This window comes from Cnephaeus nilssonii, assembly GCF_951640355.1.
Source record: "Cnephaeus nilssonii genome assembly, chromosome: 6".
NCBI lineage: Eukaryota > Metazoa > Chordata > Mammalia > Chiroptera > Vespertilionidae > Cnephaeus > Cnephaeus nilssonii.
The window spans coordinates 105804201-105820465 of record NC_137077.1 but is presented as its reverse complement, the minus strand read 5'-3'; the positions used below and the strand labels follow the sequence as shown (position 1 = coordinate 105820465).

At 43.0% G+C, this 16265-nt stretch overlaps 1 protein-coding gene across 1 annotated transcript in view; it reads left to right on the top strand.

The window, feature by feature from the left end:
• The window catches only part of ATP6V1E1 (ATPase H+ transporting V1 subunit E1), a 51034-nt gene that overhangs the window by 19421 nt on the left and 15348 nt on the right, over window positions 1-16265 (top strand). Inside the window, exons 2-4 of the mRNA XM_079774011.1 lie at window positions 6777-6842; window positions 8120-8229; window positions 13224-13290. Coding sequence (XP_079630137.1) covers window positions 6777-6842; window positions 8120-8229; window positions 13224-13290 — 243 coding nt within the window. The remainder of the gene's footprint in view (window positions 1-6776; window positions 6843-8119; window positions 8230-13223; window positions 13291-16265) is intronic.

Below are 16265 nucleotides of genomic sequence, written 5' to 3'. Positions count from 1 at the left end.
AAATGCAGGGTGTGGCATGCCGGTCTTCTGAGTGTGCAGCAAGCTATATTACCTGCCCTGAGGCTCCTGGGAGAGACTAGCTCCTCTCAGGAAAAAATGACTGGGTTTGGACAGACATGAACAACCAAATGCAGGATTCCTGACTGCTGCTATTCCATGCCTCCCTGCCCTGCTTCCCATTCAGCCTCTCAGGCACCTCAAGTCCATTCCTCCCTCTGCACCAAAGCCTCTGGTGAGTCCTTGCAAATGAAAGCTCCTTTGCTCTGGGTGTAGAGAAAAAAATCACTCCATAAGACAAGCAAAAAACACGCCGAAAACAGTTTGGCTCAGTGGATAGAGCGTCGGTCTGTGGACTGAAGGGTCCCGGGTTCGATTCTGGTCGGGGGCGTGTGCCTTGGTTACGGGCACATCCCTGTTTGGGGCGGGGGGGGGTGTGTGTGCAGGAGGCAGCTGGTCGATGTTTCTCTCTCATCGATGTTTCTGGCTCTCTGTCCCTCTCCCTTCCTCTCTGTAAAAAATCAATAAAATATATTAAAACAAACAAACATAAAAAAACCCAAAACAAAACAAAACAAAAAACTGTGGCTTCCTCTCTGACCAGCTTCTGTCTCCTAGCTTCAGACTTCACCTCAAGCCAGCAGCCCTGCCATCTGTCTAGGCTGGATGTTACGTGGACGGTGGGATGGGCCTCTTGTGTTGGGGGTGCTGTGGAGCCCAGCCTGGGTTCCAGGCCTCTATCTTCTGAGGGGACAGACTGTCCCGTAACTGGAATTTGCTCCTCCCTCTCGGACCACCAGTCTGCCACACCTGGGCACTGGGTCCGCTTCTCCTGCAACCTTGCTCTTATCAATCTCCGGGTATTTTCTCTCCTTCCTTGAGATACGTCTCCTCCTCAGCTGGACCTAAGTTGGTAATTCTCTGGTTTAGTTGTATTTCCAGTTTGGCCCTGGGGAAAGGTGCATGACAGGTCTGCCTATTCGGCTGCCATTTTCTCTCTCTCAAACATTTTAAAATTGATTTTTAGAGAAAGAGAAAGACGTCGATGTGAGAGTGAAACATCGATTGGCTGCCTCTTGCATGCACCCTACTGGGGATCCAGCCTGAAACTCGGGCATGTACTCTGACTGGGAATTGAACCACCAACCTTTTGGTGCACTGGGCAATGCCCAACCAACTGAGCCACACCTGCCAGTGCCAATTTGTACTTCTTAATCCCTTCCTTCACCTTTATTAACCCATCCCCCACAACACCCATCCCATCTGGCAACTATCATAATGTTCTCTGTATCTATGAGTCTTTTTTTTTTTAAAGATCACACATTTATTAAAATTTAACAATTTATTGAAGTCAGAAATATAAATTCTTAATATTAACTCTAGAAACATGAGAATTCAATTTCAAAGGCTTTAGAAAAATACCTTATAAAGGTATTCTTACTATTACATTCTTTGTTAGACTGGTACGTGGAGCACTTTGGATATCATTTCACCATTTCACCCCCAACCCAGTGCCTGGATAAATTGGCCAGCAGTAGCACATGAAAAACACACCTTTGAGTCCTTGTTAGGAGTTAAAGCACTGGCTGAATTATCACCATAGGACTCCTGATAAGGATGCAGGTAAAAATGTCTCAGAAGGTGCTTTATTCTTACACATCTCAAATTCACTTGGCTGGTCACAGGTAGGCAGGTAGAAATGGGTTAAAAATTTTGCAACTCAATTTCTACACAAATAGGTTACGATTGTTAGTGTAAGGCATGACAGAAGAAACCAAACCAGCAGTTTCCTCCAAGGTGACCATGTAGCTCTGAAGAAGTGGCAAAAGCTATCCCAGCTGCCTTGTGCCTCCAGCAGGTGCAGTACTGCCCCGTGAGACAAATGCACAGCAAGGTCACCAGGCTCTGGCAGTCCTGGTCAACGCTGGCATTCCATTCCTTCAGTGCCCATTTGTGGCTTGCCAGCGGTCTCCAGCAGGAACCCCGCGAAAGTCATGAACGCCACCACTCGGCCCCAGTTGGAGCCCCGGGGGTGTTGAAATATGTTCTGCATCGCGTTTGCCACCATCTCCACGTGGTTACTCTGACATTGGCGGTAGCAGGTCCAGGAGAGCTGGTAACACTCCTGTACCTGGGAGGCGATGGAGCACATCACGGGTGGCCTCAAGCGAGGACGTACAGCGCTGTCGAGCCTCTGGGTGCAGTACTCCAGGTAGTCAGTCAGCAGCCAGAGGGTGCACAACTTCAGTTGGTCCTCCATGGCCTGGTGTCTGCCCAGGTCCTGGCCCCGCCAGCTTTCTTGGCCTAGCTGTGCCTCTTCTCGGGGAGGGGCTATCTCTATGAGTCTTTTTCTGTTTGTGTGTCTTTTTTTTCTTAATTCATTTTTAATAGACATGTTTTTATTGCCATTTTATTGTTCATATTTTAAACTTTTTTAAAAAATATATTTTATTGATTTTTTACAGAGAGGAAGGGAGGGGATAGAGAGTTAGGAACATCGATGAGAGAGAGACAACTATCAGCTGTCTCCTGCACATCCCCTACTGGGGATGTGCCCACAACCAAGGTACATGCCCTTGACCGGAATCGAACCTGGGACCCTTCAGTCCGCAGGCTGACACTCTATCCACTGAGCCAAACCAGTTAGGGCTAAACTTTTTAAAAAAAATAAATTTTATTGATTTTTTACAGAGAGGAAGGGAGAGGGATAGAGAGTTAGAAACATCGATGAGAGAGAAATATCGATCAGCTGCCTCCTGCACACCTCCTACTGGGGATGTGCCCGCAACCAAGGTACATGCCCTTGACTGGAATCGAACCTGGGGACCCTTGAGTCCCTAGGCCGACGCTCTATCCACTGAGCCAAACGGCTAGGGCTAGACTTTTCTTAAAAAAGACCTCTGAACATTTCTTATAATACTTTGATTTGGTGGTGATGAACTTTCTTTAGCTTTTTCTTGTCTGTGAAACTCTTTATCTGTCCTTCAGTTCTAAATGATAGCTTTGCTGGGTAGAATGATCTTGGTTGCAAGTCCTTTTCATCACTTTGAATATTTCTTGCCACTCTCTTCTGGCCTGCAAAGTTTCTGCTGAGAAATCAGCTGACAGTCTTTTGGGAGCTCCCTTGTAGGTAACTAACTGCTTTCCTCTTGCTGGTTTTAAGATTCTCTGTTTCTCTTTAACCTTTAGCATTTTAATTATTACGAGTCTTGCTATGGGATTCTTTGGGTTCATCTTGTTGGGGACTCTATGCACTTCCTGGACTTGTATGTTTATTTCCTTCACCAAGTTAGGGAACTTTTCTGTTATTATTACTTTAAAAATTAAAAAAACACACAAATTTTATTGATTCAGCTGACAGAAGATGATAGCAAGGTTTAAAGTAGTAGACAGCAAGGCTGTGATTGAAAAATGCACAAATTAAAGAATTACTAAAATTGGGTGTTGGTTGCTAACCATCAAGACAGAGATCAAAATGGGATGTGGGCAGCATGATGAACATTTCATTATTATTATCATTGATTTCTGGGAGGAAGGGAGAGGGAGAGAGAGATACAAACATCAATGATAAGAGAGATTTGTTGATTGGCTGCCTCATGCATGCCCCTCACTGGGAATTGAACCGTGACCTCTTAGTTCATTGGTCAACTGATAATCCTGCTGGCCAGGCTAGTTTTTTTTTTCAGGGGGGGCAGTGGGCGGAGAAAAAGAGTCCAGATTAATTATTATTTTTAAAAAATATTTTTATTGATTTCAGAGAGGAAGGGAGGAGAGATAGAAACATCACTGATGAGCGTCATTGATCAGTTGCCTCCTGCATGTCCCCTACTGGGGATCGAGCCTGCAACCTGGGTTTGTGCCCTGACTTGGAATCAACCTATGACCTCCTGTTTTATAGGTCGATGCTCAACCACTGAGCCATGTTGGCCAAGCAACATTTCATTTTTTGTTAATTGAAGTGTATTTTTATTGATTTCAGAGAAGAAAGGGGAGGGAAGGAGGGAGAGATAGAAACATCAATAATGAGGGAGAATCATTGATCAGCTGCCTCCTGCATGGATGCCCCCCCCCCCTCACTGGGGATTGAGCCCACAACCCGGGCATGTGCCCTTGGTCAGAATTGAACCCAGGACCCTCAGTCCACAGGTTAACACTCTGCCCACTGATCCAAACCGGCTAGGGCTCATTATATTTTTAAATTTATTTTTATTGTTGAAAGTATTACAGGTGTCCCCATTTTCCCCCGTGACCCCTTCATTTGGCTCCCACCCGACCCGAGTCCCTCACTGCACTGTAAGTTTTTTGGTTAATCTGTTCCCACTTCCCTTCCTCCTTCCCTCTGAGATCTGTGAGTTTGTTCCATGCTTACATGTCTCTGGACCAATTTTGTTTGTCAGTTTATCTTGTTTATTGGATTCCACATATAAATGAGATCATGCAATCTTTGTCTTTCTCTGACTGGCTTATTTTGCTTAGCATACCGTATTTTCCGGCGTATAAGACGACTTTTTAACCCAGGAAAATCTTCTATATGCCCAGTCGTCTTATACGCCGGAAAATACGGTAATATTCTCCAGGTTCATCCATGCTGTCTTAAAGGGCAAAATTTACTCATTTTTTTTACAGCTGCATTGTATTCCATTGTGTAAATATACCACAGCTGATGGGTAGATTGGCTATTTCCACATCTTAATTTTTGTAAATAATTCTACTATAACATATCTTTCTGATTGGCACTTCAGGATTCTTAGGATACATTTCCATAAATGGGATCGCTGGGTCAAAAAACAGTTCCTCTTTTAAACTTTTGAGGAAACCATACTTTTTTTCACAGTCTACATTTCTACCAACAGTGCATAAGGTTTCACTTTTTTCCACATCCTCACCAGCAATTGTTTGTTGATTTATTGATGGTAGCCATTGTGGCTGGTATGGATCCGCGTCATTGTAGCTTTAATTTGCCCACTTCTTTTTTGTTTCCATTTGCTTGTAAATTTTTATTCTATCCCTTTATTTTCATCCTGTGTGAGTCTTTTATTCTGAGGTGGGTCTCCTTGGTTTTCATTACTTTAAATATTTAATGCCACTTCCTTTTGACCTGTAGTGTAGGGTTGTTTTTTGGTTTTGTTTGTTTTTGAGAAATCAGCTGACAGCCTTATGGGAGCTCCCTTGTAGGTAACTGTCTCCCTTTTTGCTCTTAAGATTCTCTCTTTGTCTTTAACATTTCCCATTTTAATTATGATGTATCTTGGTGTGGTTCTTTTTGGATTCATCTTGATTGGAACTCTATGCTTCCTGAACTCGTGTGACTTTTTCCTTTACCAGGTTAGTTCTGTCATTTCTTCAAAGAAGTTCTCTGTCTGCTACTAATTTTCTACTCCCTCTGGTATCCCTATGATGTGGATGTTGAGCCATTTCATATTTTCCCAAAGTGCACTTAAAACTGTCCTATGCTTTTTAAGTGTTTTGTGTGTGTTTTTTAATCTTCCCTGAGCATATTTTCTGTTGAATTTTAGACAGAGTAGAAGAGAGAGGGAAAGACAGAGAGAAATATTGTGAGAGGACCATATTGATTGGTTGCCTCCTGCAGAAGCCCCGACCAGGGCCCTGGCCAGGGAGGATCCTGCAACTGAGGTATGTGCCCTTGACCAGAATTGAACCCAGGACCCTTCAGTCCACAGGTTGATGCTCTATCCACTGAACCAAACTGGCTAGGGCTTAGTGTTTTTCTTTTTTCTGCTCTAATTGAGTGGTTTTTTTCTATGTTGTCATCCTAGTAGCTGATTCGATCCTCTGCTTCATCAATCTTCTTATAATCCTTTCCAATGTAATCTTGATGTCAGAAATAGTATTTTTCATTTCTGACTTGTTCTTATTTATGGTTTCTATGTCCTTTTCCATGCTGATGCTGTTCCCACTAAGTTCCTTAGTTCTTCCTAAGTTCCTTGAGCATCCGTGTAGCCATTACTCTAAACTCTATTTCTGATAAATTGCTTAACTCCATCTCATTTAGTTCTTTTTGTGGAGATTCCTCCTTTTGTTTGGGGGTGGTTCCCTTGTTTTTGTTTAATAGATGTAAGTGCTGTGACTCCTGGTCTTGTGGGTGGCCTTTTGTTGTAAATGTCCTGCTGGGCCTAGTGGTGCATTCTCCTTGACCTCCTGAGCTGGATGCTGTAGAGTGTCTATTTTGTGGGTTATTTGGGCTCTTCCATGTAACTGGGTCTTGATTGTTGTCCCTCATGTGGGTTAGATCTCCTCTCATGCTGGTAACTGTGAGGGAGGGAGGCCAGCATATCAAGAGATATTTACATATCAAGTAAGATAAGGCCAAGATTTAAGAGCAAGGAGTTTGTTGTAATTTCATGAGTGTTATTTCAATGAATTGGAAGGGGTGGAAATCAAAATGAAGTGTATACAGCGTAGGAGGTAAGAAAGTTGGAATAGTAAAAAGAGATAGCTTTGATATAGTTAATTAGAAATGGTGAAGACAGAAGTGCTGGCTAAGGAGGGTATGAAGTACACTTCTTCCATGGACCCCAAGTACTTTGAGAGTATGATAATGTCCTACTTACCTGTGTTATTTCATATTTCAGCTTGTCCATTTGCTAGAGCAAATTCCAGATTGTAAGTTACCTGAGGACAGAAACTATCTAATTTTTCTTATACACAGAGCCTGACACATAATAGGTCATAAATAAATAGTTGAATGAATCAAAAAAGATATATTTTCTTCTCTCTTTATATTAAAAAGTAAAATAATCTTTCTTTTTTTCTTATAGATTAAGCATATGATGGCTTTTATTGAACAAGAAGCCAATGAAAAAGCAGAAGAAATAGATGCAAAAGTAAGAATTCATGTTTCTAGGTTTAAGAAGTTATGAAGTTTTATGTTGTTTTGCTTTGCTAAATAGTAAGTAGTGGAATTGTTTAACAATGCATTGCATGGGACTAATAAGAATATCTCTTATAGGCACACTCTCCCTCCAGGGAGCTCATCCATGCCATTATACACACACACACACACACACACACACACACACACACACACCCCGCACATATACCTAACCTCTAAGGGACCCAATGAGACTTGCAACAAGGTGAGCAATGGGCAGTGCTTGTCCTGAGCTAACCCCCTGAACCTGTCTCCAAAGCTCCCTTTTCTCTGACTTCCCAGTGAGGCAAAGCAGCCCAGCCTAGGCTCTCCTGTTGCTTCTTCTATGCCCTTCCTTGTTTAACTGTCATAAATGTTTGTGCTGCGGTCAAGAAATTGTGTTTGGTAAATAAATAAATAAATAAATAAATAAATAAATAAATAAATAATAAAAAATAATAATAAATAAATACATAACATTAAAAGTAAATTTCCTGCCCTGGCCGGTGTGTCTCAGTAGTGTCGGCCCACATACAGAAGGATTGCGGGTTTGATTCCCGGTCAGGGACAAGTTCTTGGGTTTCAGTACCTGAGTTCCAGGTTCAGTCCTCAGCCCCGGTCTGGATCTGTGCAGGAGGCAACCCCATCAATGTGAGAAGGACACATTGATGTGTTGTTGTTGTTTTCTCTCTACCCCTTTCTCCTTCCACTCTCTATCTCTAAAAATAAGTGGAAAAATATCCTCGGGTGAGGATTAAATAAATAAATATTCCTTTCAAAACATTCTGATTGCCAGTAAGTATCCTTAAATTTTACTGTAGGGATTTGAAAAGTAATGGTGGGGGATAAAAGACACATATACCTTAGAGGAGAATTCCAACTGATTTATGTAGATAACTTCCCTCTGCAGGGAATTGGAGATTAAATCTTTTCCCCAACTACCATCCTCATCAGAGTGTGGGCTGAACTTAGGGACCAACTTCCAAAGAATAGAATATGGAAAAGGCAAAAATATTAACTTTATGGTGGAAAAATATGACTTAACCAACTTTCTCACAGTTAACATCATCAGGGATGTGGGTAATTCATCAGGTTACCCGTTTATATGATAGGAAGAGAATACTTCACCAATGTGGTATTTTCCCCAAAACCTATAACACCAGCCTAATTAATATAAAAACAAAGGGATAGTCTCAAAACTGTCAATGTTATGCCCTAGCTAGTTTTGCTCACGAACTAATTCCCTTGTAGGCAGAAGAAGAGTTCAACATTGAGAAAGGTCGTCTTGTGCAAACCCAAAGACTGAAGATTATGGAATACTATGAGAAGAAAGAAAAGCAGATAGAGCAGCAGAAAAAAATGTAAGTAAATCCTGGTCACAGTATAAAACTAAAGAAGTTTTACAAAGACAGTGGGACAAGAGGACAGAGCAGGTGCTTTGAAGTCAAGCAAGTATGGGTTCTTGTCTTAAATGGATTACTTACTACATATCTGACCTTGGACAAGTTGCTTAACTTTTCTTTGCTCATTTGTGATAATGGAATCCTCATAGAATTATTGAAAGATTAAACTGGAATAACAGATACGAAATTGCTTGCCACTTGGTAAGAACTTAATAAATATATATATTTTTTTTCCTTATTTTTCTATATTTTTATTTTTTTTAATTAAGGTATTATATGTGTACATATTTTACCATTGTCCCCCCCCACCCCACACCCATACTTGCCCTCACCCCCCAGAGTTTTGTGTCCATTGGTTATGCTTATATGCATGCATACAAGTCTTTCGATTGATCCCTTATCTCCCCCATCTCTCCCTAACCTTCCCCCTGTAATTTGACAGTCTGTTTGATGCTTTACTGTCTCTGTATCTATCTTTTTGTTCAACAGTTTATAATGTTCTTTACTATCCATAAATGAGTGAGATCATGTGGTATTTTTCTTTCGTTGACTGGCTTATTTCACTTAGCATAATGTTCTCCAATTCCATCCAGGTTGCTGCAAATGATGATAATTCCTTCTTTTTTATGGCAGCATAGTATTCCATTGTGTAGATGTACTACAGTTTTCTGATCCAGTCATCTGCTGACGGGCACCTAGGCTGTTTCCAAATCTTAGCTATTGTAAATTGTGCTGCTATGAACATAGGGGTGCATAACCTTTCTTATTGGTGTTTCCAGTTTCTTAGGATATATTCCTAGGAGTGGGATTACTGGGTCAAATGGGAGTTCCATTTTCAGTTTTTTGAGGAAACTCCATACTGTTCTCCACAGTGGCTGCACCAGTCTGCATTCCCACCAGCAGTGCACAAGGGTTCCTTTTTCTCTGCATCCTCGCCAACACTTGTCGTTTGTTGATTTGTTGATGATAGCCATTCTGACAGGTGTGAGATGGTACCGCATTGTTGTTTTGATTTGCATCTCTCGGATAATTAGTGACTTTGAGCATGTTTTCATGTGTCTCTTGGCCTTCCGTCTGTCTTCTTTTGAAAAGATTCTATTTAGGCCGTTGCCCATTTTTTTATTGGATCATTTATCTTCCTTTTATTAAGTTGCATAAGCTGCCTGTAGATGTTGGAGATTAAGCCTTTATCAGTGATAGCATTTGCAAATATGTTCTCCCATAGAGTGGGCTTTCTTGTTGTTTTGTTGATGGTTTCTTTTGCTGTAAAAAAGCTTTTTATTTTGATGTAGTCCCATTTGTTAATTTTCTCTTTAGCTTCCATTGCCCTAGGGGCAGTGTCAGTGAAGAAGTTCTTTTGGCATATGTCTGAGATTTTGTTGCCTGTGGATTGCTCTAGTATTTTTATGGTTTCCCGTCTTATGTTTAAGTCCTGTACCATTTTGAGTTTATTTTTGTGTATGGTGTAAGTTGGTGATCTAGTTTCATTTTTTTTGCATGTATCTGTCCAATTTTCCCAACACCATTTATTGAAGAGACTGTCTTGACTCCATTGTATGTTCATGCCTCCTTTGTCAAATATTAATTGAGCATAGTGGTTTGGGTCGATATCTGGATTCTCTATTCTGTTCCATTGATCTATATGTCTGTTCTTGTGCCAGTACCATGCTGTTTTGAGAACAGTGGCTTTGTAATACAGCTTGAGGTCTGGTATTGAGATCCCTCCTACTTTATTCTTCTTTCTCAGGATTGCTGTGGCTATTCGGGGTCTTTTTTTATTCCAGATGAATTTTTGGAGAGTTCTTTCTAGGTCTGTGAAATATGCTGTTGGTATTTTGATGGGGAGTGCATTGAATCTGTAGATTGCTTTGGGTAAATATTTCTTTATATTTGAAAATATGTTGATAGAGGAGAACCCAGATGACAGCATAGGTAAACACCTGTACTTGCCGCCTCCCAGAACCACATCAAAATTACAACTAAAGCCATAGCTGGTTTGGCTCAGTGGAAAGAGCATCGCCCTGTGGACTGACGGTTCCCAGGTTCAATTCCAGTCAAAGACACATGCCTGGGTTTCAGGCTCTATCCCAGTAGGGGCTGTGTAGGCGGCAGCCGATCAATGATTCTCTCTCATCATTGATGTTTCTATCTCTCTCTCCCTCTCCCTTCCTCTCTGAAATCAATAAAAACAATATATATTACAATTAAAATACAGAACAACCATCATTCAAAACTTTATGAAATCTGGCTGATCGGAAGTCCTATAACTAGAGAAGTAAAGAAGAAAGTACACTGAGACTGGTAGGAGGGGCAGAGATCCGGAACAGGCTGATCCGACACCCACATGTGCTGTTATTTTAATCAGGAGGCAGATTGTCTCAGTGGAGGCCGCCTGTCAGGTGCAAGGGGTCCCACCCCCACACTAGGACCCTAGCCCAGGTTTCCAGAGTTGGGTAGAGAAGCCCCTGCAACTACAGGCTGTAAAAACCAGTGGGGGTTGTGGCTGAATAAGACAGAGGCTGCTGGAGTCCCAGGTTTTCCTTTTAAATTGCCCAGGTACAATCTTACACAGTTCCACTTCCTCCAAGCTCCATTGCCGGGGGACCCAGGCACATATGGGGAGGAACTGGATTGTCTGGCATGGGGGCAGGAACTTGGGGGCAGCTTTCTCCCAGACGGGGTACTCACAAGGGACCTTGTTCCGGTGCTGGGACCTCTCCTCTCTCAGGGCTGACGAGCAGCCATATCTGAGTCTCCCTCAGCCTGGAGTAAACTGGTTGTTCTACCCTGAAGATTCCCTGAGACTCTACCCCATCAAGTTTGCAGCCCCACCCAAGCTGTTTGTAGTTGCTTTTCCATATGAATGGCCTGTCCTGGCTCAGGCTTCAAATCTTGTTAAAAATCTCAAACAAGCTGAAGGTGGTGACAGCATGCCCCCAAACCTATCAATAAAAGGCCCAAGACCCTGCACTAGCACCAGCCTGCCTTGCTTCACAAGTAGCAGTCATCTGCAGACCTCTCTGTAGTTCCTGCTGGGTGACTCCAGTGGCTGCCTTTGCACCTCCCGGGAAGCCCCAGAGCCAGTGCACCCATTTGACAGCCTCAGACCATACCAGATTACAACTCTACACATCCACAAGTAACACACTCAAGAGGCAGACTCAGTGAGCACCAAAGCCTCCCTTAGGTAACTCCTGCTCCATAGGGGTGTATCCTGCACAGCAGCTCTCCCACTGTAGTCGCAGCTGGTCCTAGAGGTCAACTCTTCCCAGTGACGCCAACAGCAATCAAAACTCAATTCCAACAAGACTGCACACAGCCCACACAGGGTCCCTGGAGTGCCATATCAGGTGACTAGGGAGGCTGAGCCATTGGGTCCTACAGGACACCTACTTCAGAAGGCCACTCTACCAACTCCAGGAGACACAGCAGCTCTACCTAATACATAAAAAGAAACACAGGGAAGCAGCCAAAATGGGGAGACAAAGAAACATGTGGATACATGGATACAGAGTTCAGAACCATGTTATAAGCTTACTCAAGGATCTTCATGAGACTTGCAAGGATCTTAGTGAGAATGTCAAAGACATGAAAAAGGACCAGTCAGAAATTAAGCATACACTAATTGAAATAAAGAATAATTTACAAGGTTTCAACAGTAGAGGATTCTGAGAATCAAATCAAGGATTTGGAATATGAGGAAGCAAAAACACTCAATCAGAAGAGCAAAAAGAAAAAAGTTAAAAAACTATGAAGATAGTGTAAGGAGCTTCTGGAACAACTTCAAGCCTACCAACATTTGCATTATGGGGGTGTCAGAAGGAGATGAGAGAGAACAAAATATTGAAAACCTATTTGAAGAAATAATGACAGAACACTTCCCCTACCTGGTGAAAGAAACAGACTTACAAGCCTAGGAAGCTCAGAGAATCTCAAAAAAGAGGAACCCAACGAGGCCCACACCAAAATACATCATAATTAAAATGCCAAGGCTTAAAGACAGACAGAATCGTAAAAGCAGCATGAGATAAGCAGTTAGTTACCTATAAGGGAGCACCCATAGGACTGTTAGCTGACTTTTTTTTTTTTTTATTGCTTTTTTACAGAGAGGAAGGGAGAGGGGTAGAGATTTAGAAATATCGATGAGAGAGAAACACCCATCAGCTGCCTCCCGCACACTCCCTACTGGGTATGTGCCCACAACCAAGGTACCTGCCCCTGACCAGAATCGAACCCGGGACCCTTGAGTCCGCAGGCCAACGCTCCATCCACTGAGCCAAACCGGTTAGGGCGTTAGCTGACTTCTTAACAGAAACTTTGCGGGCCAGAAGGGAGTGGCAAGAAATACTGAAAGTGATGAATAGTAAGGATCTACAATCAAGATTACTCAGCAAAACTCTAATTTAGAATTGAGGGTCAGATAAAGAGTTTCACAAACCAGAAAAAAACTAAAGTAGTTCATCACCACCAAACCAGTATTACATGAAATGTTGAAGGGTAGTCTGTAAGAATAGGAAGGAGAAGAAGGAGAAAGATAAAATATATGAACAATAAAAGGCAACACATACATATCTATTAATTGAGTATAAAAATCAAAATAACCAACCATAAACCTAATGAACAAAATAAACTGGTGAATAAAATTGAATCGGCATGGAAACGTGGAATAAATTGACAAATCTCAGAGGGAAGTGGGTGGGGGAGGGGAAGAGATTAACCAAATGTCTTACCTATCGACAGAGACCGTAGGGTGGTGAAGGCCTGGGGTGGGCCAGGAACTGGGTGGAGGGGACCAATGGGAGTAAAAAGGGTGACCTCTGTAATATTCTCAACAATGAAGGTTTAAAAGAAAAAAATAAGTTGGTAGAAATAATTAAGTAAATTTTAGTGGACTTCTCTATGGTTTTTGTTTTTTATATTGTACTGATACTATTTTTTTCTATCTTTTGCAGTCAGATGTCCAATATGATGAATCAAGCAAGACTCAAAGTCCTCAGAGCGAGAGATGATCTTATTACAGTGAGTAATTAGTTTCTATTAGTTATGAAATTGTATTTATTTATCTATTATAGAGAACTTACTAGTTAACATTAGCTAATTAAAGAGTTGAACTAGTGGCCCCATGCACGGATTTGTGGACATTGAAAGGAAAAATAATGAAAAGAAATATATATTTTAATTTCTTTATTGATTAAGGTATCACATATTTGTCCTCATCCCCCCATTCCCAGCCCACACTCCTCCCCACACATGCCCCCACCCCCCTGTTGTCCTTAACCGCTGGTTAGGCTCATGTGCTGAAATATTTTAATATTGCTATTTGCCTTTTCTCCCTCAGCGCCTTGGAGCTGGGTGGCGGCCCCGCCCCGCACCACTGCCACTGGTCGCTGTCTACGGGGCAGTGGGCGGGGCGATCGGGCTTCCACCCAGCTCCCTCAGTGCCTGGGAGCCAGGCAGCACCTTCCCCCAGCCTCCCATACTGGTTGCCATCTGCGGGGCAGTCAGGCCCCCACTCGCACCAACCTTGGTCTGGCGCTGCTCGTCAGGGCCCATTGGGGCCAGCAGCGCCTCCACTGCTGCCTGTTGCCAGCGCCACGTTGCCGACGCCCTCCATGTTTTGTGCTGCCCCCTGGTGGTCAGCACACGTTATAGCGAGTGGGTGAACGACCCCCTAAGGGGAAAATTTGCATATTAGGCTTTTATTATATAGGATGCTTTTGAGAACGAGAGAATCCTACCTAATAATAGACAAATATGCAAATTGACCATAACTCCAACACACCCACAAGCCACGCCCCAAGCCACACCCACTATCCAATCAGAGCGAGTATGCAAATTAACCAAGATGGCTACAGCCACAGAGAGCAAGGTTTCCTAGGTAACAGAGGAAGCCAAGCTTTCCGCCTGCCCTTGCCAGGCCTAAGCCTCCACTCAGGCTACAAAGTTTCAATTATAGAAGGTAAACAAATTCAAACAGAAATGGCGGCAGAATGGAGCTTGAGAGAGCAGGCCAGGGTTGCCCCCGGCAACAGGGGAAGCAAAGCTTTCTGCACACCCTGGCCGGGCCCACCCGCTTAAGGCTACAAAGTTTCAATTATAACCCCAACACAAATGGCTGCCGGCCTCGGAGGGAACCCCAGGCTTGGCTCCGCTCCAGGCTACAAAGTTTCAATTGTAGAAGGAAAATAAATTCCAGATACCAGGGCCTCCACTTGGGTTGCCAGCGGGCGTGGCCGGCCTGCAAACCACCACAGGCCCCTTGCTCAGGCTGCCCCACGCCCCAAGGGAACCCCACCCTGATCAGGGACACCCTTCAGGGCAAACCAGCTGGCCCCCACCCCTGTACCAGGCCTCTATCCTATCTAATAAAAGAGTAATATGCAGATTGATCATCACTGCAACACACAATATAGCTGCCCCCATGTGGTCAAAGATCCTGCCCCCATGTGGACACAAGATGGCCACCACAAGATGGCCAGCAGGAGAGGGCAGTTGGGAGGCACCCGGCCTGCAAGGGAGGGCAGTTGAGAAGGACCAGGCCTGCAAGGGAGGGCATTTGGAGGTGATCAACCCTGCAGGATAGGGCAGTTAGGGGTGACCAGCCTGGCAGAGGAGGGAAGTTGGGGGCAAACAGGCTGGCAGCGGAGTGGTTAAGGGGTGATCAGGCTGGCAGGCAGAAGCAGTTAGGAGCAATCAGGAAGGCAGGCAGGTGAGCAGTTGGGAGCCAGCAGTCCTGGATTGTGAGAGGGATGTCCGACTGCCCGTTTAGGCCCGATACCAGTGGGATCGGGCCTAAACGGGCAGTCGGACATCCCTCGAGGGGTCCAAGATTGGAGAGGGTACAGGCTGGGCTGAGGGACAACCCCCCTCCATGCACGAATTTCGTGCACCGGGCCTCTAGTATAAGTATAAAAATGAATAAGTTATGTTCCTGTCTTAAAGGACCCTCTGATCTAACAGAGCTCGTAGACCCTTCTGGATTATGTCATGGATTGACAACACATATGAGGGTGATAGGCACTATGGAGGCTAGAAATGTAGGCTAGAGTTAATATAAGGCATAAGTACAGGTTAAAAAGGTTTGCCTACTTTCAATAGAAAGTTTCATTGAAGTTTTTATTTTATTTTATGGGGACTATCATAAATAAGGTCCATGTATGAGTGTATAGGCTAAGTTTAACAGGGAAAAGGTTAGACACAAGAAAACTATTTGGGCCCTAACTGGTTTGGCTCAGTGGATAGAGCATCCACCTGTGGACTGAAGGGTCCCAGGTTCGATTCTGTTCAAGGGCATGTACTATGGTTGTGGGGGTATTCCCCGGTAGGGGGTGTGCAGGAGGCAGCTCATCGATGTTTCTTTCATCGATATTTCTAACTCTCGATCCCTCTCACTTCTTCTTTGTAAAAAATCAATAAAATATATTTTAAAAAAAGAAACCATTTGGGAAGTATTGTTGTCCTAGGAAGAGGACAGAAAACCTCCAGAAAAATGCCATTTAGTTGAGAAAGCCTAGAGGTATTAGACTTGTATTCAGGAACTAAACAAGGATGCCTGCTGATATTCTGCTGTTATTCATTGTTATTTTAGAGGACCTAGATTCCTTATAAAGGGGAGAAATAAGTTATATAAATATTGGAAAGGAAGAAACAATTATTTTTGCACATATAATCATCTATATAGAGAATACAACATCCAAAAAACAGTAAGAACTAGTAATTCTTTCAAAAGATGACTAGTACACAGAGAACTTACAGGAATTAAGTTTTTCTCTATGCCAACAATAACCAATTAGCAAGTAAATAAAAAGTAGATCTCTTTATAATAGCTACAAAAATTATTTAATTTTTGGGAATAAATTTAAGTGAATTATACCTATATGAAAAAGCTATAAATCTTGAGTAAATGGAAAACATACCATTTTCTTGAATAATTAAAGAAACAAACTGAGATTATAAGATGTGGTTTATATTAGATGAATCTGGCACGGTGTCAG